The 21,604-nt window shown below is 47.1% G+C and overlaps 1 protein-coding gene across 1 annotated transcript in view; it reads left to right on the plus strand.

Moving 5' to 3' along the window:
- Positions 1-21,604, plus strand: part of LOC119973788 (mucin-19-like) — a 129,383-nt gene that overhangs the window by 57,455 nt on the left and 50,324 nt on the right. Inside the window, exons 21-31 of the mRNA XM_038812212.1 lie at positions 1,091-1,108; positions 12,377-12,433; positions 12,524-12,577; positions 14,111-14,167; positions 14,257-14,313; positions 15,936-15,992; positions 16,255-16,311; positions 16,589-16,645; positions 16,736-16,789; positions 18,325-18,381; positions 18,471-18,527. Of these exons, the coding sequence (XP_038668140.1) occupies positions 1,091-1,108; positions 12,377-12,433; positions 12,524-12,577; positions 14,111-14,167; positions 14,257-14,313; positions 15,936-15,992; positions 16,255-16,311; positions 16,589-16,645; positions 16,736-16,789; positions 18,325-18,381; positions 18,471-18,527 (582 nt within the window). The remainder of the gene's footprint in view (positions 1-1,090; positions 1,109-12,376; positions 12,434-12,523; positions 12,578-14,110; positions 14,168-14,256; positions 14,314-15,935; positions 15,993-16,254; positions 16,312-16,588; positions 16,646-16,735; positions 16,790-18,324; positions 18,382-18,470; positions 18,528-21,604) is intronic.

The raw sequence follows: 21,604 nt of genomic DNA on the forward strand, positions 1-21,604 counted from the left end.
ATATAATATTTCTTGCTCAACGTGTGTCGCATTGCTTTCTGGTGAAATTCTACAAGAGTAGTTTCGAAATTGAATTGGAGATTGTGATTTTGAGTGTTATTAACGTTGTTCAGAAGGAACAGTTGGAATAGTGACATAGCAGCACAGAGTATTGCTTGCTTTACAGAACAGATATGGGCCGGGATTCTCCGAAATCCTGGCCAAGTGTTGACGTGGCGTCAAAACCAGCGTGAGCGACGCTAGCATCAGCGGGCCTCCAGGCCCAGTCATTCTCCCCTTCCTCAGGGGCTATAACTGCGCCGGATTGCTGTGTGCTGCTCCGGTGCTGAAAGCTGGTGCTCCATGGCCGGCACGGGTCCATGAATGTGTGCCGAGGCCGGCGTGGGTCCGTGCATGTGTGCCTCTGCCATCCCCGCAACTGCCCCCGGGCAACATGGTGGAGCCCTACAGGAGTCTGGCACTGATGTGTTATCTGTGTTGGTCTAACATTGACTGCAACTGGATGCAGTAAAACGAGAAACAGGCCTCCGACACAGGAGATGGCCCAACACTGTTTTATTGAACCTGTTGATTGCTGTACATAATCTGCTGTGGGTTGACACTCTATTAACCTAACTGATAACCTCCTACTGGCTTTACCAGACTAGCTCCCTATCACATGGTGATGATGTTCATTGGCCTGTGCACTGTGACCATCTCCCTAGCTGTGTCCTGTGAGAGAGGGAGAGCCTTAATGCCCTGTGGGCTTTATAATGGTGGTGTCCTGTCTGGTGATTGGTTGTTCTGTGTCGTGTGTGTTCATTGGTTATCCTGTGTGTCAATCACTGCCTGTCTGCATCTCATGATATACATGAGTGGATATTATGACAGGCACGGGGAACATAGGCCCCCTCCCGGAATGAGCGCGGAGAATCGGCGCGGGGGCCGCTTTCAACGGCCCCCAACCGGCGCTGGGTCAGGGAATTGGCGGCCCGGCGGTTATTCTCCGACCTGGTGCGGGCTCGGAGAATCCCGCCCATGGTTCCAGTTGGAACCTCTTCAGACTCTGGCTGAATACCTTCATAAAACTGGTTCACCTGTTGTGTTTCAGCTTCTTCCATGTCCTCAGGTAAGACCGCTCTGCTTTAAATATTTTGCTATTTTCCTAACTATGCTACTGTAAGAGAATTGTGGACTCAGTGTTAAACAGATCAGACTTCAACTCCTCTTCAAAGATTTTCAAAAATGTCTCTGCATCCCGTAGCTCAACCAAGAACTGACCATCTCCCAAGCTGTAAAACAACTTAGCTCTTCAGGCTGAAAGCACATTAATTCCCAGGGACTTTCCCCCGTTGAACCACAGTGCATTAGCCCGAGACTGAAAACCACATTCTTCTGGTCAATTTACCTTCTGGCTCCTAAAGCTCCCAGGCCCTGCAAAACAGAATCATTTTTGAAACATAATACTCCTAAAATCCTCAATTTGTCATACCTCTCCCCTTAAAAAAAAACCTTCAACGTTAAACATTTCTTAAGATTACATACAACGTATGCTCTAAAAGATGTAGGATTTTACATTTTTTTAACAGGCAAACATAAACATAAGTATATTAACTTCCCACCCTCTACCCACACACACAAGCTAGACAAGCACAGAGGGGTGGGGCAGAGAAGGGGTAAAAATAGTAAGGATTAAGGTTCAAAAGATAAGAGTCTCTTCTTCCAAAGGTGGCTCTGTAGCACACTTTCCTTGCAGCACGCTTGCTGATTATAGTCTCTGGTTTAGTGCTGGTAATTATCTTCCTTGCAGAGTCATTCATTCAGAGTCCCAGCAGGTTAGAACATTTAGTACTCCCTGGCAGCAGGCTTTCTGGAGGGCCACTTTATTTCTGCTCAGACTGGACCTCTAGCCTGAGGTTCACATTCAGCCCTATATCTTTCTGACATCTTTCCGTTAAACCATTTCATCTGTCACATTAAACCTTGCCTTCACCTCATGGTTTGAGTTCAAGCATTTGCAGTTTTGAGAGAATTGCACCCAGTTTTACCAGAGAAAGAGTTATCCCTCAGTATGGAGAAGATGTGTGAAATCCATTTGGGGAGAATTAATTAGAACCCACCATCCAAGCTGAAGAATCAAAATGAAACCAAATTGGAACCTCGCGACTCTGAGAACATTCCAGTGGGATCATATCCAATCACCACCTGTTACCGGGCAGAGGGCAGCCTTTTGGACCCAGTCATTGGCCTCCAGCAAAATCAATCAAACCGAGTCAGCATTGACATTGGCCAATGTCAAAATACAGTCTAAGTCAGCACAGCCTTTCGGATCCGGCTGTTTGAATTGAAGGTACAGTGTGCTTACAGGCTGCTTTGCCTTAAAGTCGCAGGTCCATTAAATATCCATGGATCAAAAATGTAACAGCAAAAATACAAGGAAGGGGAAATAAGTGAATAAACAGGGAATAAATAGGAAGGACATTTACAGCATGAATTTCCGGTAGAACCCCTTCACGCCCAGAAATCTCAGAATTTCTCTCTTAGTTCATGGTATTGGAAATTCTCCAATAGCTTTTGTCTTCACGTTCCATGGGGCCATTTGACCATGTCCAATTGTGTGGCCTAAGAAGGTGACTTGAGCTTTTGAAAATTCACACTTAGCCAAATTTACCAGAAATCCAGCTTCCTTTAATCAGTCACATCATTTTTATAGATGTTCAAAATGCTCCTTCCATGTTTCACTGAACACTACCAAATTGTCAATGTGCAATGCACAGTTGTTTAGTCCAGAGATGACCTTGTTGGTTAACCTTCATTCCAAATGGCATGACCTTGAATTGATACAGACCATTTAGCATTACGAAATCCAAAACTCCTTTTGCCCTGTCTGATAAAGGTACTTGCCAATATCCTTTAAGTAAGTTAACTTGGGTCATAAAATGTGCTTGTCCTACCTTTTCAATACAGTCTTCCAAATAAGGGATAGTGTACAAATCTGACTTTGTAAGTGCTTTAACCTTTCTATAGTCCACACACAATTGTTGTGCTCCATCCAGTTTTGGTACCACGACAATTGATGAGCTCCAATTGCTGCAAGTCACTTTGAAGATATTATCCTTCAGCATGTTGTCAATTTCCTTTTGTACCTGTGCTAACTTAAGTGTATTGAGCCTGTATGGATGCTGTTTAATGGAAATAGCATTTTCTATATCTGCATAATTCCTTTCGTACCTTCCGATATATTCCCACATACAATCTACGTGACTGTAATAAATCTTTTAGGTCATTTTGATTTTCTTCCGGAAGGTAACTCAATAATTTATCCCAATTTTTTAATACTTCATGATTATTCTATTTAATTTGAGGAATGTCCAATTCAGAATCATCTGGATTTCTGGTTGCGGTGATGCGGAGCTAAGCCGCACGTTCGGTAGCTCCCGCTATTTTGGTCTTTTGGGCTCTTTTAAGGGCCCTTTGTGGTGCTGGTTGGACTTTTCCCGGTGTGGGAACACGTCCACTGCGCTTTTCTGCCGGTGGATGGACTGGACCAGGAGCGGAGCGGTTAAAAAATCGGCTTTGGAGCAGAGAAAGGTGCGAGGCAGGAGAAACAAGATGGCGGCGGGCGGGGAGCCGGCAGCGTGGCAGCAGTGGGCGCAGGAGCAGCAGGAGCTGCTTCAGCGCTGCTTCAGAGAGCTGACGGCTGAGCTTTTGGAACCGCTTAAGGCCTCGCTGGACAAGCTCATGGCGACTCAGACGGCCCAGGGTGTCCAGATCCGGGAGCTACGGCAAAAGGCCTCGGAGAGCGAGGACGAAATCCTAGGCCTGGCAGTGAAGGTGGAGTCGCACAAGGTGCTCCACAAGAAATGGCAAGCAAGGCTGGAGGAGATGGAGAATCGCTCCCGTCGGAAGAACTTGCGGATCCTGGGCCTCCGGAGGGGCTGGAAGGTTCGGACTTGGGGGCCTATGTGGCTGTGATGTTGAACTCGCTCATGGGCGTGGGGTCATTCCAGGGGCCCTTGGAACTGGAGGGTGCCCATCGAGTGCTGATGAGGAAGCCCAAGCCGAATGAGCCGGCCAGAGCGGTGCTGGTCCGTTTTCACCGCTTCGTTGACCATGAGTGTGTGCTGAGATGGGCGAAGAAGGAGAGGAGCAGCAAGTGGGAGAATGCAGAGATTCGGATTTATCAGGACTGGAGTGCGGAGGTGGCAAAGAGAAGGGCTGGTTTTAATCGGACAAAAGCAGTGCTTCACAAGAAGGGGGTGAAGTTTGGCCTGTTACAGCCGGCACGTCTCTGGGTCACTTACAAAGACCGCCAGCTCTACTTCAATTCCCCGGAGGGTGCCTGGGCTTTTGTCCAGGCAGAGAAGTTGGACTCGAACTGAGGACTGGGGGGCTGGGGACTGATGTACATAGTCCGGAGGCTTTGTCCTCCGTGGTATCCTTTCGTTTTTCTGGTTGTGGTTGTTGATGTCTTTTTGCTTTTTTTTTGCTTTTTTGTGTTTTTGGGGCTCTTATTTATTCATTTTGGTGCTTTCTTGTTTTTTCACTGGTGGAGGGCTGGGGAGCTGTTCGCGGGCCCGCTGGGTCACGTGCCCTTCTTTTTCCCCGCGTGTCGGGTCGGGGGGGGGGGCAGGGTCTGAGATGGAAGCGCGGGCTTTCTTCCCGTGCTGGAGGAGCAGTGGGCGGGACCGGCACTGGGTGGGGGGAGTGGTGGTTGTGTTGCACTGGGGAGGGTCATTGGGGTGGCGGGAGCAGCCGGGGTCAGCAGGAGTCGGCTGACTTACGGAAGTACGATGGAAGGGATTACGCAGCTAGGGGGGGGGTGGGTGGGGGGGTGGGGGGGGGGGGGGGGAATAGGGGGGAGGTACCGGGTTGCTGCTGGAGGGGCTGAAGGGGAACTGCTGGCGATGGGGGGAGTTGGGAGGAGGGTCTGCCACCATGGGGAACGGGCCTGGGGGGTTCTGCGGGCACGTGGTGAGCCGAGGGAGAGCTATGGCTGACCGGCGCAGAGGGCCGGGGAGGACTCCCCTGATTTGGCTGGTCACATGAAACGTGAGGGGGCTAAATGGGCCGGTGAAGCGGTCCCTAGTCTTGGCGCACTTGAAGGGGCTGGGTGCGGACATAGCCATGCTCCAGGAGATGCAACTTACGGTGGCGGACCAGGTGTGGCTGAGAAGAGGTTGGGTTGTGCAGGTGTTCCACTCGGGGCTAGATGGGACGAATCGAGGGGTGGCGATTTTAGTTGGTAAGAGCTTGTCGTTTGTGGCGTTGAGTGCGGTGGCGGATAGCTGTGGCAGATACGTAATGGTGAGTGGTAGGCTTCAAGGGGAGCGGGTGGCTCTGGTTAATGTGTACGCCCCCAACTGGGACGATGCAGGTTTCATGCGGCGAATGTTGAGCCGGATTCCGGACCTGGAGTCGGGGGACTTGATTTTGGGAGGGGATTTTAATACGGTGCTGGACCCAGCTCTGGATCGTTCGAGGTCTGAGACGGGCAAGAGGCCTGCAGCGGCCACAGTGCTGAGGGGGTTTATGGATCAGATAGGTAGATCCTTGGAGGTTTTTGAGGCCGGGAGGTAGGGAGTTCTCCTTTTTCTCCCATGTCCACAAGGCTTATTCCCGGATTGATTTTTTTGTACTCAGCAGGGCGCTAATCCCGAGGGTGGGGGCGGAGTATTCGGCGCTAGTCATATTGGACCACGCTCCGCATTTGGTGGACCTGGAGCAGGGGGAGGGGAAGGATCAACGCCCACTGTGGAGGCTAGATGTGGGACTTCTGTCAGAGGAGGAAGTATGTGGGCGGGTCCGTAGGTGCATAGAGGGGTATTTGGAAGCTAATGATAACGGGGAGGTGCAAGTTGGGGTGGTCTGGGAAGCATTGAAGGCGGTGGTTAGAGGGGAACCGATATCTGTTCGGGCGCACTGGGAAAGGGGGGAGAGGGCTGAGAGGGAGAGGTTGGTGGAAGAAATTGTAAGGGTGGACAAGAGGTATGCGGATGTCCCGGACGAGGGGCTTTTGAGGAAGCGCATAGTCTCCAAGAGGAGTTTGATATACTGACCACCCGGAAGGCGGAGGCGCAATGGAGGAAGGCACAGGGAGCGGCACACGAGTACGGGGAGAAGGCAAGTCTGATGCTGGCCCACCAGCTCCGGAAGCGGGAGGCAGCGAGAGAGATAGGGGGAGTTAGGGATGTAGGAGGGAACCTGGTGTGGGGTGCTAAGGACATTAATGGGGTATTCAGGCCCTTCTACGAGGAGCTGTACCGGTCGGTGCCCCCTAGGGAGGGGGGCGGATGGACCGCTTTCTGGACAAGCTGGAGTTCCCAAGAGTGGAGGAGGAGCGGGTTGAGGGGCTGGGGGCCCCAATCGAGTTGAAGGAGCTGCTTGAGGCACTGGGGAGCATGGAGACAGGGAAAGCACCAGGACCTGATGGGTTTCCGGTGGAGTTTTATAAGAAGTTCTCAAACCTGCTGGGCCCGCTGTTAGTGAGGACCCTGAATGAGGTGAGGGAAGGGGGGGCTTTGCCCCCGACGATGTCCAGGGCAATAATTTCACTGATTCTGAAGCGGGATAAGGACCCCCTCCAGTGTGGGTCTTACAGGCCGATCTGGCTCCTCAATGTGGATGCAAAGTTGTTGGCTAAGATACTGTCCAGGAGTGTGGAAGATGTGGTCCCGTGGGTTATCCATGAGGACCAGACGGGGTTTGTGAAGGGGAGGCAGCTAAATGTCAATGTGCGGCAGCTTCTTAATGTTATAATGATGTCGGCAGCGGATGGGGAGGCGGAAATAGTAGCATTGATGGATGCGGAGAAGGCCTTCGATAGGGTGGAGTGGGGCTACCTGTGGGAGGTGCTGAGGAGATTTGGGTTTGGTGAAGGATTCATTAGGTGGGTGAGGCTTTTGTATAGCGCTCCGGTAGCGAGCGTGGTGACAAACGGGAGGAGGTCGGATTTTCGGTTGTCTCCCTGCTCTTCACGTTAGCGATTGAGCCCCTGGCCATGGCGCTGAGGGATTTGAAGACCTGGAGGGGGATTGTGCGGGGGGGATACATTGCGGATCAGGCGGGGGGGGGGGATGCCTGAGGTGTTGAGGATACTTGGGGAGTTTGGGGATTTTTCGGGCTATAAGCTCAATGTGGGAAAGAGTGAGCTGTTTGCGCTGCACTTGGGGGACCAGGAGAGGGAGATAGGAGAGCTCCCGTTGAAGAGGGCGGAGAGGAGCTTTAGATATCTGGGTGTCCAGATAGCCAGGAGCTGGGGGGGCCTTCATAGGCTAAACTTTTCGAGGCTGGTGGAACAGATGATGGAGGAATTTAGGAGGTGGGATGCGTTGCTACTCTCCTTGGAGGGCAGGGTCCAGTCGGTTAAGGTGATGGTGCTCCCGAGGTTTTTGTTTCTCTTCCAGGTCTCCCCATCTTGATCTCGAAGGCTTTTTTTAGGAGGGTGAATAAGAGTATTCTGGGGTTCGTGTGGGCGCGGAAGGCCCCGAGAGTGAGGAGGGTATTCTTGGAGCGAGGCAGGGAGGTAGGTGGTTTGGCGCTGCTCAACCTGTGTGGGTACTACTGGGTTGCAAATGTGCCGATGATCCGTAGGTGGGTGATGGAGGGGGAGGGTGCCGCATGGAAGAGGATGGAGGTGGCGTCCTGTGTGGGTACGACTTTGGAGCCACTGGTGACGGCCCCGCTCCCACTCCCCCCCGGCAAGGTATTTTACGAGTCCAGTTGTGGCTTCCCTCAAATTTTGGGGCCAGTGGTGGCGGCATAGGGGGGAAGTGTAGGCCTCAATCTGGACCCCGTTACGGGGCAACCATCGGTTTGCACCAGGGAGAATGGATGGTGGGTTTTTGAGTTGGCATAGGGCAGGCATCAGGCGGATGGGGGACCTCTTCCTCGACAAGAAGTTTGCAACTTTAGAGGAGTTGGAGGGGAAGTGGGGTTTTCGCCCCGGGAATACTTTCAGGTATATGCAGATTAGGGCATTTGTTAAGCAGCAGGTGGCGGAGTTTCTGCTATTGCCGCAGGATAGGGTGCTCTCGGGGACATGGGTCGGTGAGGGTAGGATCTCAGCAATTTATCAGGTGATGCAGGAGGGGGAGGAGGCCTTGGTGGAGGAGCTGAAAGTGAAGTGGGAGGAGGAGCTGGGGGAGGAGATCGACGAGGGGACATGGGCAGACGCCCTGGGGAGGGTGAATTCGTCCTCTTCTTGCGCTCGGCTCAGCTTAATTCAGCTAAAGATGCTGCATAGGACGCATATGACTGTGACCAGGCTGAGCCCGTTCTTTGGGGGTGAGGACAGGTGTGGGAGGTGTTCGGAAGTCCCAGCAAACCACACCCATATCTTTTGGGCGTGTCCGGCTTTGGAGGGTTTCTGGAAGGGTGTGGCGGGGATCCTGTCCAGGGTGGTTGGCTCCAGGGTGGAACCGGGCTGGGGGCTCACTATTTTTGGGGTGGCATCAGAGCCGGGAGTGCAGGAGGCGAGAGAGGCTAGTATTCTGGCCTTTGCGTCCCTAGTAGCCTGGCGCAGGATCTTGTCACAGTGGAGGGACGTGAAGCCCCCGAGCCCGGGATCCTGGATCAGCGACATGGCTGGGTTCATTAAACTGGAGAGGGTCAAGTTTGCCCTGAGGGGGTCGGTGCATGGGTTCTTTCGGTGGTGGCAGCCTTTTCTTGATTTTCCGGCGGAGTGTTATAGGGTGGTCAATATCAGCAGCAACCCCGGGGGGCGGGGGGGGGGGGGGGGTTTTGGGGGGGGCGGGGGGGGAGAGGAGGTGGGGGGGGGCGGGGGGGAGAGGAGGTGGGGGGGGGGGGAGGGGGGGGGGGAGGGGGGGGGGCTACCAGTCTGTTTCGGGGGATTGTTTTTGTAACTATGTGTTTGTTACTTTTTTTTGTGTAGTTAATTTATTGCTTTGCATGGGGGTGGAGGGGCTTTTGTTTCTGTTTTGTTTATTTTATTGTTGGGAGAAAATGTGTTGTTGAAAAATTTGAATAAAAATAATTTTTTTTTAAAATTCAGAATCATCTGGATGTATCTCTTCTCCCTATGTTACAATGACTAACACCTCCTCCATCTTTCCTTCTCTAACAAAATATATTTTGAACATATTAACATGACACACTCTGAGCTTTTCTTCTGTCTGCTGTTCTTATCCAATAATTCGCCTCACTCAATGTCCTTTTGATTTGATAAAGCCCACAAAATTTTGGTTTTAATGGTTTACCTACCACATTTCACCAGATTCTCTGACCTTACGTTTCATAATGGCACACTACTACTCCCACCAATAATTCCACGTTACCACCTTTTCTGGCAATACACCTTCCAAACTGCATATCTCCTTATCTCTCACCATTAAAAATTGACTTGCTCCTGTATCCCTTAAGATCTGTATCCCTTCTGACCAGTCCACCTTGTTATCACAAGTAAATTTTACCCTCACAAATAAACTCCTGAAAAAGTTTTGATACCTGCTTAACCACCGACGTCTGAACAGGCTATAAACTCTGTTGCATCTCTTCCTCTGGGATGTTGGTTTTTCCTCTTACTGTAATAAAGCCCTCTGGCTTTTCCTGTTTTAGAACATAGAACAGTACAGCACAGAACAGGCCCTTCGGCCCTCAATGTTGTGCCGAGCCATGGTCACCCTACTCAAACCCACGTATCCACCCTATACCCATAACCCAACAACCCCCCCCCCCCTTAACCTTACTTTTATTAGGACACTACGCGCAATTTAGCATGGCCAATCCACCTAACCCGCACATCTTTGGACTGTGGGAGGAAACCAGAGCACCCGAAGGAAACACACACACACAGGGGGAGGACGTGCAGACTCCACACAGACAGTGACCCAAGCCGGGAATCGAACCTGGGACCCTGGAGCTGTGAAGCATTTATATGTCCAACTTTATTACAATGAAAAAACTTAAGTTTTCTTATCTCTCCAGCACTATCATAGGTTTCCTTTTTACTCTGAGTCAGACTGTCCGTAACATCACCAACCAAATCTCCTTTGCACTGACCATCTGTGTATTTCTTATTTCCCCAGTTTCTGTACTTCAGAGATTGTAAGTGATGTTGAAACTAAACTTTCCTTTATGAACTAATTCAAAATCATCGACATTTCTGCTATCTGTCCAGCAATTTTAACTTCTTTCTCTTCCACATGAATTCTCACTACTGCAGGAACTGAATCTTTAAATTACTCCAAGATAATTATTTCCCGAAGAGCATCATACTTTTGGGCTATTTTTAATGCTCTTATCCACCTATCAAAAGTATTGTGTTTAATTATTTTGAATTCAGCATATGTCTGAGTTCCTTCCTTAGTTTTCTAAACTTTTGTCTGTGGTGTCTGGCACTAATCCATGTGTACTTAATATGGTTTTCCTCACCTCATCATAATCCCTAGATACCTCCTCTGGCTGTCATGCAGTTTACTAGCTCTAGCTACCAACTTGGTTTGAACCAACACTACTCACATAGTCTTTGGCCAATCCCATTGTTTATCCACTTTTTCAAATGAGATGAAAAAGGCTTCCATATGTTTCTCATCAAATCATGGCAAAGCTTGAATATATCAAAACATATCCCTACTAAGCTTTTGACTAGGAAATATTTCTTCTTCATTTAGACCTTCCTCAGCTTCTGCCTTTAACTCAATCCATTTAAATTGATGTTCTGCTTGCAGTGCCAGATTTCAAAGCTGAAATTCTCCCTCTCTTTACTTACAACTTTCTTCCCTTACTAATATTTCCATTTTTACCTCAAACCTTCCTCTTTTCATTTCCTTTTGCAAAGCTATCTAATTTTCCTTTTCTTCAGCCATGGCCAATCTCTCATTTTCCATTGCTTCTATTTCCTATTTCTTCACTTCTATTTGGAATTCAATTATAGCTAATTCTAATTATTCAGGCTGTGCCTCTGGAAAATTTAGATTTTGAGATATGGCTGGTGTTAGCACTGCTTTTCTCACAACTTTTGACAGTGGTGAGGATACTGGACCGAAGCGATTTTCATTTTCACTTTAATTTCAAGATGTGTGAAGAGATCAAATCAGACCATTAGTCCATCAGTGCATAAAAGAATCGTTTAGGAGTGTGGTAGCAGAGGGGAACAAGCTGTTTCTGAATCTGTCAGTGTGTATTCTCAGACTTTTGTATCTCCTGCCGAGGGAAGATGTTGGAAGTCTGAATTATCCGGGTCAGAGGGGTCTCTGATTATGCTGCCCGCTTTCCCAAGGCAGCGGGCGGTGCAGACAGAGTCATTGGATGGGACGCGAGTTTGTGTGGTGTAATGGGCGGTGTTCATGACTCTCTGTTCATTCTTCCGACCTTGGGCCGTGAAGGTGGCATACCAGCCCTGGGTCACTGTGTGTGGGGATTGCTAATTCTCCCCATTCCTGCGTGGGCCTCACCCCATAATACAAAGATCTGCAGGTTCTGTGAATTGGCCACGCTAAATTGCTCCCTATTTAGAAAAATAGTTGGCTACTCTAAATTTAAAAAAACAATTCTGACAATGGGATTAGTGGTGAGAGTTTGCTTTTTCATTGGTCAACTAAGAGCAATTAGAAAATGCTTTATTTCCGCTTGTGTTCAATTTGAGCTCCGAAAATGAGGTCCATTGTGCTGAATCTTGTTGGTGTTTTACTTGCATCGATGAACATTGATAAAGGTTTACGCATATTTTGTTACAACTACTCATTGCATTGGTATGGGAAAAATGAATAATTGGTTGAGATACCCAATGTCTGGCAGTAATTGTAACTTTCAGAAACGGATGGTGCACTGAATAATGTTTATTGAGGAAATTTGCCCCTACCAGTGTTTGACAGGCAGTATGTGTGTTTAGGAAATGAGTATTAACATTTATGATTCCACGTATTTGAATCTTGCATTTGTATTTATATGAACGAGCGGATTGCAGCCATAGAAGCATGGAACCATAGAATCCGTACAGTGCAGAAGGAGGCTATTTGGCCCATTGGTTGAGCCCAAAGGATGCTAGTATCTATGCATTTCTTTGATACCAATTGCAGCAGTGTATGAATAGTCGGTTCCATTTTCTGTGCTATTTAGTGCCAACAACAACTGCAGCAAGTACAGGACCAAAAACTTCACAGACCACCACTGGTGGTGAGTAATGTTTAAACTTCTGCAGGCAACTTCTTTAGGCAACTTTTTCGAGACTGTGGGCTGAAGAGTAACCTATGAATTTGTGGGAGGGAATTATTGAAATTATATTTCGGTATGGATCCTTCTTGCTCCTTACTGATGTACATGCATTTGCTATTTGATGATTTGACTGAAGTAATGATGCTAGTATCTATACATTACCATGGAAACCAATTGCAACAGTAGTTTATGAATAGTCTGTCCCATTTTCTGTGCTATTTAGTGCCAACAACAACTGCAGCAGGTACAGGACCAACAACGTCGGTGACCACAACCAGTGGTGAGTAATGTTTTTATTCTCCTCACCACATTACGATTAATATCTGTGACTTGTGTATTAATATTGTTTCATGTTATTTCTGCAACCTAGTGCCAACATCAGTAACATTCACAGGTATCACTGTTTCTGAGACTGGAATTACAGGTGAGCAGAGCTTCTTTGTGACAATAAAACTGTTGTTAATTGAGAGCTATGTGTGATTTTTAACTACACACATGTCCAGTGTTACATTGTGCGTAAAGAAACCAGTAAGATAAGCAAATCTATTTTTTCTGAAATGACTGTGAACTGTGAGTGAATTTATTGTCATTGTCATACGATTTTTGTGCTGCCAATGTGTCCCTTCCAAAGGACGTGTTATTGGCATGTCATCGTCGTTCAGCTTATATTCAGTCCATTCCAATAGACGTGAATTTAATCAGTAGAAGTTGAGTTGTTCCATGTTGTATTTGGTCATCGCCTTCTTGGTTGAATGTGCCTCATGCTCTTGTTCTGATGTGGATATTCCATCCACTTTTCATTGTCCAGTAATTGGAATCATGATTGCGACCTGTTGGAGTAGATATCTGGCATTATCAATGATAACGTTTGGGAGAGGATTGCGTTTCAGAACAAAATTGTCGATTGTAATGGTTCCTGTCCAATGTGTTCCTGGTGCCCACTTGAGAGTATTTATGGCAACATTTCAAAACATAAAAAGATAGCATCAAGGAAGTCTTGCAAAATGAGTTGATGGATGGAAACCTGGGTTTTGATAGACTGAATTTGTGTTTTGAAAGTGCAAATTGAAAATAATATTTGACATTTACATTTTGCAAACGCATTTTGAAGAACTAGGAGTTTGGTGCCATTAAGTTTAGATAGATATACCATTTATTTGCATGAATGATGTTAGCTGAGGCAACAGGAGAAATGAAGAGGACAGAAATGCACGTTTTTGCTGAGATATAAAGGACATTCTTGAAAGGATCTCATTTTTAGACTTCCAAAGTAAAGAGTCATTTATATTGAATTTGGGGCCTGTTAATTCTTGTATTTGAAATTGATATTCAGAACGGCTCATGAATTATTCTTACAAACAAAATAACAAAAGTGCTCATTATTGGTAAATTGATGAATTCCTGATCATTAATTTCACTTGTTCAGTGAGATTTTTGAATTGCACCCTTAATTTTTGGAAGGTTAATCATTTAGTAGCCTTTAAAATTGAGGCTTTACAGATAAACAACATCAAAATCTTGTTGAGAAATGTTAATGTGGCGATTGCTGACACCAAGAGGATTTCATTGTAGCTGTCTGAAACGTCGTTGGCTTTTGCAGGCAATATGGTCGAGGAACTGCTCTTGTTGGTGCCTTGATCGTTATATGGCCCGAGTAAGGGCAGAAAGTTTTTGTTTTAGTTCGGCCTTCATAATCCACACAGGCTTGGAGGGCCGAAGGGCTTGTTCCTGTGCTGTACTTTTCTTTGTTCCTCATCTTTCTTCTTTGATGTGTAACCACTGCAATTGCGGGAGGGAATTGTTGATTTTAGACATTGGCTAGAGATATCATTCTGTTCCTGCTCAAATGTGAAGTCTTTCCTACTTGACTTAATGATGCTACAATCTAAAAATCATCTTGGAAACCAATTGCAGCAGGAGTGAATAAATATTCTGCGCCAATTCTCCTTCTATTTAGCGTCAGCACCAATGAAAGGAACTGGAAGACCTACAACTTCAGAGACTACCATGAGTTGTGAGTACTGTTTCTCTCAACTTTGCCACATGAAATTAATTTCTTTCATTTGTGGATCAATATTGTTTCATATTTGCTCTGCTACATAGGGCCAACTGTAACGAGTGTGTCAGGGGCGCCTACTGTTTCTGAGACTACAGTTATTGGTGAGTCGAGCTTCTTTGTACATTAAAATCTGATGCTAAATTCGAGCAACATATGACATAATACTCTGCAGTAATTTTTCTGCTAATTTGGACCAGCAGCAACTTAAATGATAGTCACTGCCGTTATTTTTGACAATGGGTGCGGCACAGTGACGCAGTGGTTAACAATGTTTCCTATGGCGCTGAGGATTGGATTGAATTGGATTAGTTTATTGTCAGGTGTACCGAGGACTGTGCAAAGTATTGTTCTGCGTGGAGCTCAAAAAGACAATTGTGCACATGAAATGAAAATACATAATAGGGTAAACATGAAATGCACAGTGTAATTACATCGACACAGGCATTGGATGAATTATGCAGGAGTGTAGTACTACTCAATAGTGAAGGGGCTTGTTTAGCACAGTGGGCTAAATAGCTGGCTTGTATAGCAGACTAAGGCCAGCAGCATTGGTTCAATTCTCGTGTCAGGCGCAGGAATGTGGCGACTAGGGGCGTTTCACAGTAATTTAATTTGAAGCCTAATTATGACAAGAAGAGATTTTCATTTTCATTTTAATTTCAAGATGTGTGACGAGATCAGATCAGACGATTAGTCCATCAGTGCATAAGAAGATCGTTTAGGAGTGTGGTATTAGCGGGGAAGAAGTTGTTTTTGAATCTGTTAATGCGTGTTCTCAGACTTTTGTATCTCCTGTCCGATGGAAGTTGTTGGAAGTCTGAGTTAGCCGGGTGAAAGGGGTCTCTGATTATGCTGCCCGCTTTCTCAAGACAGCGGGAGATATGGACAGAGTCATTGGATGTGAGGCGGGTTCATGTGGTGTAATGGGCGGTGTTCATGTCTCTCTGTTCTTTCTTCCAATTTTGGGCCGCAAAGTTGACATTCCAGGCTGTGATACCCTGGATCGATCACAGCCCTGGGTCACTGTGTGTGGGGTTTGCTAATTCTCCCCATCTCTGCGTGGGCCTATCTCCACGACACAAAGATCTGCAGGTTTTGTGAATTGGCCACGCTAAATTGCCCCTTATTTGGAAAAATAGATGGCTCCTCGGAATTAAAAAAAACCAATTCTGACAATGGGATTAGTGGTGAGAGTTTCCTTTTTCAATGGTCAGCTAACAGCAATTAGAAAATGTTTTATTTCCGCTTGTGTACAATTTGAGCTACGAAAATGTGGTCCATTGTGCTGAATCTTGTTGGTGTTTTAGTTGCATCGGTGAACATTGATAAAGATTTACGCTGATTTTGTTACAACTACTCATTGGATTGGTATGGGAAAAGTGAATGATTAGTTGAGATACCCAATGTCTGGCAGTATCAATTGTAATTTTCAGAAACAAACGGGGCACTGAATAAGTTTTATTGATGAAATTTGCCCCTGCCAGTGTTTGACACTCAGTATGTGTGTTTAGGACGTGACTGTTGACATTTATAATTCCACGTATTTGAATGTTGACCTAGCGGATAGCTGCCATAGAAGCATGGAACCATAGAATCAGTACAGTGCGGAAGGAGGCCATTTGGCCCATTGGTTGAGCCCCAATGATGCTAGTATCTATACATTACATTGAAAACCAATTGCAGCAGTGTATGAATAGCCTGTACCATTTTCTGTGCTATTTAGTGCCAACAACAACTGCAGCAAGTACAGGACCAACAACGTCAGTGACCATAACCAGTGGTGAGTAATGTTTAAACTTCTGCAGGCAACTTATTTAGGCAACTTTTTTGAGACTGTGGGCTGAAGAGTAACCTATGAATTTGTGGGAGGGAATTATTGAAATGATATGTCGGTATGAATGTTTCTTGCTCCTTACTGATGTACATGCATTAGCTAATTGATGATTTGACTGAAGTAATGATGCTAGTACCTATATATTACCTTACAAATCAATTGCGGCAGTAGAGTATGAATAGTCTGTTCCATTTTCTGTGCTATTTAGTGCCAACAACAACTGCAGCAAGTACAGGACCAACAACGTCAGTGACCACAACCAGTGGTGAGTAATGTTTAAACTTCTGCAGGCAAATTCTATCGGGAATTTGTTTGAGACTGTGGGCTGAAGAGTAACCTATGAATTTGAGGGAGGGAATTACTGAAATAATAGTTCCCTATTAATTTTTCTTGCTCCTTGCTGATGTACATGCATTTGCTACTTGATAATCTGACTGAATTAATGATGCTAGTATCTATACATTACCATGGAAACCAATTGCAACAGAAGTTTATGTACCAATTGCAACAGAAGTTAATGTACCATTTTCTGTGCTATTTAGTGCCAACAACAACTGCAGCAGGTACAGGACCAACAACTTCTGAGACCACCGCCAGTGGTGAGTAATGTTTTTATTCTCCTCACCACATTACTATTAATATCTGTGACTTGTGTATTAATATTGTTTCATGTTCTTTCTGCAACCTAGCGCCAACATCAGTGACATTCACAGGTATCACTGTTTCTGAGACTGGAATTACAGGTGAGCAGGGCTTCTTTGAGACGATAAAACTGTTGTTAATTGAGAGCTATGTGAGATTTTTAACTACCCACATGTCCTGTGTTACATTGTGCCTAAACCAACCAGTAGGATACGCAATCCTATTATTTGTGAAATGACTGTGAACTGTGAGTGAATGTATTGTCATTGTCATACGATGTTTGTGCTGCCAATGTGTCCCATCCAAGGGACGTGTTATTGGCATGTCATCGTCGTTCAGCTTATATTCAGTCCATTCCAATAGACGTGTATTTAATCAGCAGAAGTTGAGTTGTTCCATGTTGTATTTGGTCATCGCCTTCTTGGTTGAATGTGCATCATGCTCTTGTTCTGATGTGGATATTCCATCCACTTTTCATTGTCCAGTAATTGGAATCATGATTGCGACCTGTTGGAGTAGATATCTGGCATTATCAATGATAACGTTTGGGAGAGGATGGCGTTTCAGAAGAAAACTGTCGATTGTAATGGTTCCTGTCCAATGTGTTCCTGGTGCCCAGTTGAGAGTATTTATGGCAACATTTCAAAACTTAAAAAGATAGCATCAAGGAAGACTGCCAAAATGAGTTGATGGATGGAAACCTGGGTTTTGATAGACTGTATTTGTGTTTTGAAAGTGCAAATTGAAAATAATATTTGACATTTACATTTTGCAAACGCATTTTGAAGAATTAGGAGTTTGGTGCCATTACTTTAGGATAGATATAGCCATTTATTTGCATGAATGATGTTAGGTGAGGCAACAGGAGAAATGAAGAGGACAGAAATGCACGTTTTTGCTGAGATATAAAGGACATTCTTGAAAGGATCTTATTTTTAGACTTCCAAAGTAAAAGAGTCATTTATATTGAATTTGGGGCCTGTTGATTCTTGTATTTGAAATTGATATTCAGAACTACTCATGAATTATTCTTACAAACAAAATAACTAAAGTGCTCATTATTGGTAAATTGATGAATTCCTGATCATTAATTTCACTTGTTCAGTGAGATTTTTGAATTGCACCCTTAATTTTTGGAAGGTTAATCATTTAGTAGCCTTTAAAATTTAGGCTTTACAGATAAACAACATCAAAATCTTGTTGAGAAATGTTAATGTGGCGATTGCTGACACCAAGAGGATATCATTGTAGCTGTCTGAAACATCGTTGGCTTTTGCAGGCAATATGGTCGAGGAACTGCTCTTGTTGGTGGCTTGATCGTTATATGGCCCGAGTAAGGGCAGAAAGTTTTTGTTTTATCTTGGCCTTCATAATCCGCACAGGCTTGGAGGGCCGAAGGGCCTGTTCCTGTGCTGTACTTTTCTTGGTTCTTCATCTTTCTTCTTTGATGTGTAACCACTGCAATTGCGGGAGGGAATTATTGATTTTAGGCATTGGCTAGAGATATCATTTTGTTCCTGCTCAAATTTGAAGCCTTTCCTACTTGACTTAATGATGCTACAATCTGAAAATCATCTTGGAAACCAATTACAGCAGGAGTGAATAAATATTCTGCGCCAATTCTCCTTCTATTTAGCGTCAACACCAATCACAGGAACTGGAAGACCTACAACTTCAGAGACTACCATGAGTTGTGAGTACTGTTTCTCTCAACTTTACCACATGAAATTAATTTCTTTCATTTGTGGATCAATATTGTTTCATATTTGCTCTGCTACATAGGGCCAACTGTAACGAGTGTGTCAGGGGCGCCTACTGTTTCTGAGACTACAGTTATTGGTGAGTCGAGCTTCTTTGTACATTAAAATCTGATGCTAAATTCGAGCAGCATATGACATAATACTTTGCTGTAATTTTTCTGCTAATTTGGACCAGCAGCAACTTAAATGATAGTGACTGCCGTTATTTTTGACAATGGGTGCGGCACAGTGATGCAGTGGTTAACAATGTTTCCTATGGCGCTGAGGATTGGATTGAATTGGATTAGTTTATTGTCAGGTGTACCGAGGTACAGTGCAAAGTATTGTTCTGCGTGGAGCTCAAAAAGACAATTGTGCACATGAAATGAAAATACATAATAGCGTAAGCATGAAATGCACAGTATAATTACATCGACACAGGCATCGGATGAATCATGCAGGAGTGTAGTACTACTCAATAGTGAAGGGGCTTGTTTAGCACAGTGGGCTAAATAGCTGGCTTGTAAAGCAGACTAAGGCCAGCAGCATTGGTTCAATTCTCGTGTCAGGTGCAGGAATGTGGCGGCTAGGGGCGTTTCACAGTAATTTAATTTGAAGCCTAATTATGACAAGAAGAGATTTTCGTTTTCATTTTAAATTCAAGATGTGTGACGAGATCAGATGAGACGATTAGTCCATCAGTGCATAAGAAGGTCGTTTAGGAGTGTGGTATTAGCGGGGAAGAAGTTGTTTTTGAATCTGTTAATGCGTGTTCTCAGACTTTTGTATCTCCTGCCCGATGGAAGTTGTTGGAAGTCTGAGTTAGCCAGGTGAAAGTGGTCTCTGATTATGCTGCCCGCTTTCTCAAGACAGCAGGAGATGTGGACAGAGTCATTGGGTGTGAGGCGGGTTCATGTGGTGTAATGGGCGGTGTTCATGTCTCTCTGTTCTTTCTTCCGATCTTGGGCCGCAAAGTTGACATTCCAGGCTGTGATACCCTGGATCTATCAGAGCCCTGGGTCACTGTGTGTGGGGTTTGCTAATTCTCCCCACCTCTGCGTGGGCCTCTCTCCACGACACAATGATCTGCAGGTTTTGTGAATTGGCCACGCTAAATTGCCCCTTATTTGGAAAAATAGATGGCTCCTCGGAATTAAAAAAACCCAATTCTGACAATGGGATTAGTGGTGAGAGTTTCCTTTTTCATTGGTCAGCTAACAGCAATTAGAAAATGTTTTATTTCCGCTTGTATACAATTTGAGCTACGAAAATGTGGTCCATTTTGCTGAATCTTGTTGGTGTTTTAGTTGCATCGATGAACATTGATAAAGATTTACTCTGATTTTGTTACAACTACTCATTGGATTGGTAAGGGAAAAGTGAATGATTAGTTGAGATACCCAGGGCGCGATTCTCCGGACTCACGACGGTTCGGAGAATAGCGGGCGTCGGAAATTTTTACGGCGACTCTGTTCCGACGCCCTCCCGCTATTCTCCGAACCCCGCAAATTGTCGGAGTCGCGTTTCCCGACAAACGCCTCCTTCCCGCCCCTGACACGGCCAGAATCGCCACTGAGAGCCCCCCCGCTATTCACCGGCCCGGATGGGCCGAAGTCCCGACGTCATGGCGCCCTGTTTGGACGTCGTGAAACACACCTGCTTTTTAAATTCGTCAACCAGTCGGCCTGGCTGACGACTGCTTGGAGGAGTTCAGGGCACCACTCTGCACACCGCTCAGCGCACCGTTCAGCGCACCGCTCGAGTCTGGCCACAACGGGGAAGGCATCCCTGGGAACGGGAGGGGGTCCAGAACGGGGGCAGTGGGGGGGAGACGGGGGAGGCAGTGGGGGCGACGGGGGAGGCAGTGGGGGAGACGGAGGGGGCAGTGGGGGAGACGGAGGGGGCAGTGGGGGAGACGGAGGGGGCAGTGTGGGGGAGACGGAGGGGGCAGTGGGGGAGACGGAGGGGGCAGTGGGGGAGATGGGGGAGGCAGTGGGGGGCGACGGGGGAGGCAGTGGGGGAGACGGGGGAGGCAGTGGGGGGCGACGGGGGAGGCAGTGGGGGAGACGGGGGAGGCAGTGGGGGGCGACGGGGGAGGCAGTGGGGGAGACGGAGGGGGCAGTGGGGGGCGACGGAGTGGGCAGTGGGGGGCGACGGAGGGGGGGGGGGTTAGGTAGAGAGTGAGCCGTCCAACCCCGTAACAAAATGTCTGCCACCATGCCATGGTGTGCAGGTGACGAGGACACGGCCGCTGGTTCCCCTGTGGCTTCCGGACACAGGCCACTGACGCACCCATGAGGAGGCCATAGTTTACTGGCCGTTGGATGCAGAAAGTGACCAGGGGTTAGGCTGACCGCGTGTCAGCAGCGCGACCAGGCCACCGGGACACACCGGTATCCCATGGCTGGCGGCTGCCGAGGTGTCGACTAACGTCCGTCTAACATGTCCCGTTTCTCTGCCTCCTACCACCCTTCTGTAGGTTAGCACGATGCATGGGAACAGAACGGCTATGTTCTGCGCAGTGGTTGGGGCCGCTCTACTGGATTTGGAGATGCAGCAGCATCCACACCCACAACCCGCAGTGGCTGCAGGGCCAGCTGCAGCAGCAGAGGGAAGGGCCGAGGAGTTGCCAGTCGTCGAGCAGCATGGGGGGGGGGGGAGGAGGAGGAGGAGGAGGAGGAGGAGGAAGAGGAAGAGGAGAGAGTGAGGGTGCAGCCACGGCGTCAGAGGCGACGACCAAAGCCGAGGGTGTACCGTGTCCGGGTCTCTTTCCTAACAATGCCGGACATCACCTGCAGGAGAAGACTCCGGCTGAGTAGGCAGACGGTGATACATATCTGCGAACTCCTGTCGCACCTCGCCCCACGTGGAACGGGGGGAGGACACGCGATCCCGGTAGCCATCAAGGTGACGGTCGCTCTGAACTTCTATGCTACCGGCTCCTTCCAGTCTCCGAGCGGGGACGTCTCTGGGATCTCCCAGTCATCGGTGCACAGGTGCATCCGGGATGTGACCGACGCCCTCTATGCCATCGCCGATCGCTACATCACCTTTCCCGAGGACCGAGCAAGTCAAGACTCACGAGCCCGTGGATTTGCCAGTGTGGCCGGGATACCGAGGGTTCAGGGGTCAATCGACTGTGTTCACGTCCCCATGCGCCCGCCTGCAGGGGACAGG

The sequence above is a fragment of the Scyliorhinus canicula genome, chromosome 11 (assembly GCF_902713615.1).
Source record: "Scyliorhinus canicula chromosome 11, sScyCan1.1, whole genome shotgun sequence".
NCBI lineage: Eukaryota > Metazoa > Chordata > Chondrichthyes > Carcharhiniformes > Scyliorhinidae > Scyliorhinus > Scyliorhinus canicula.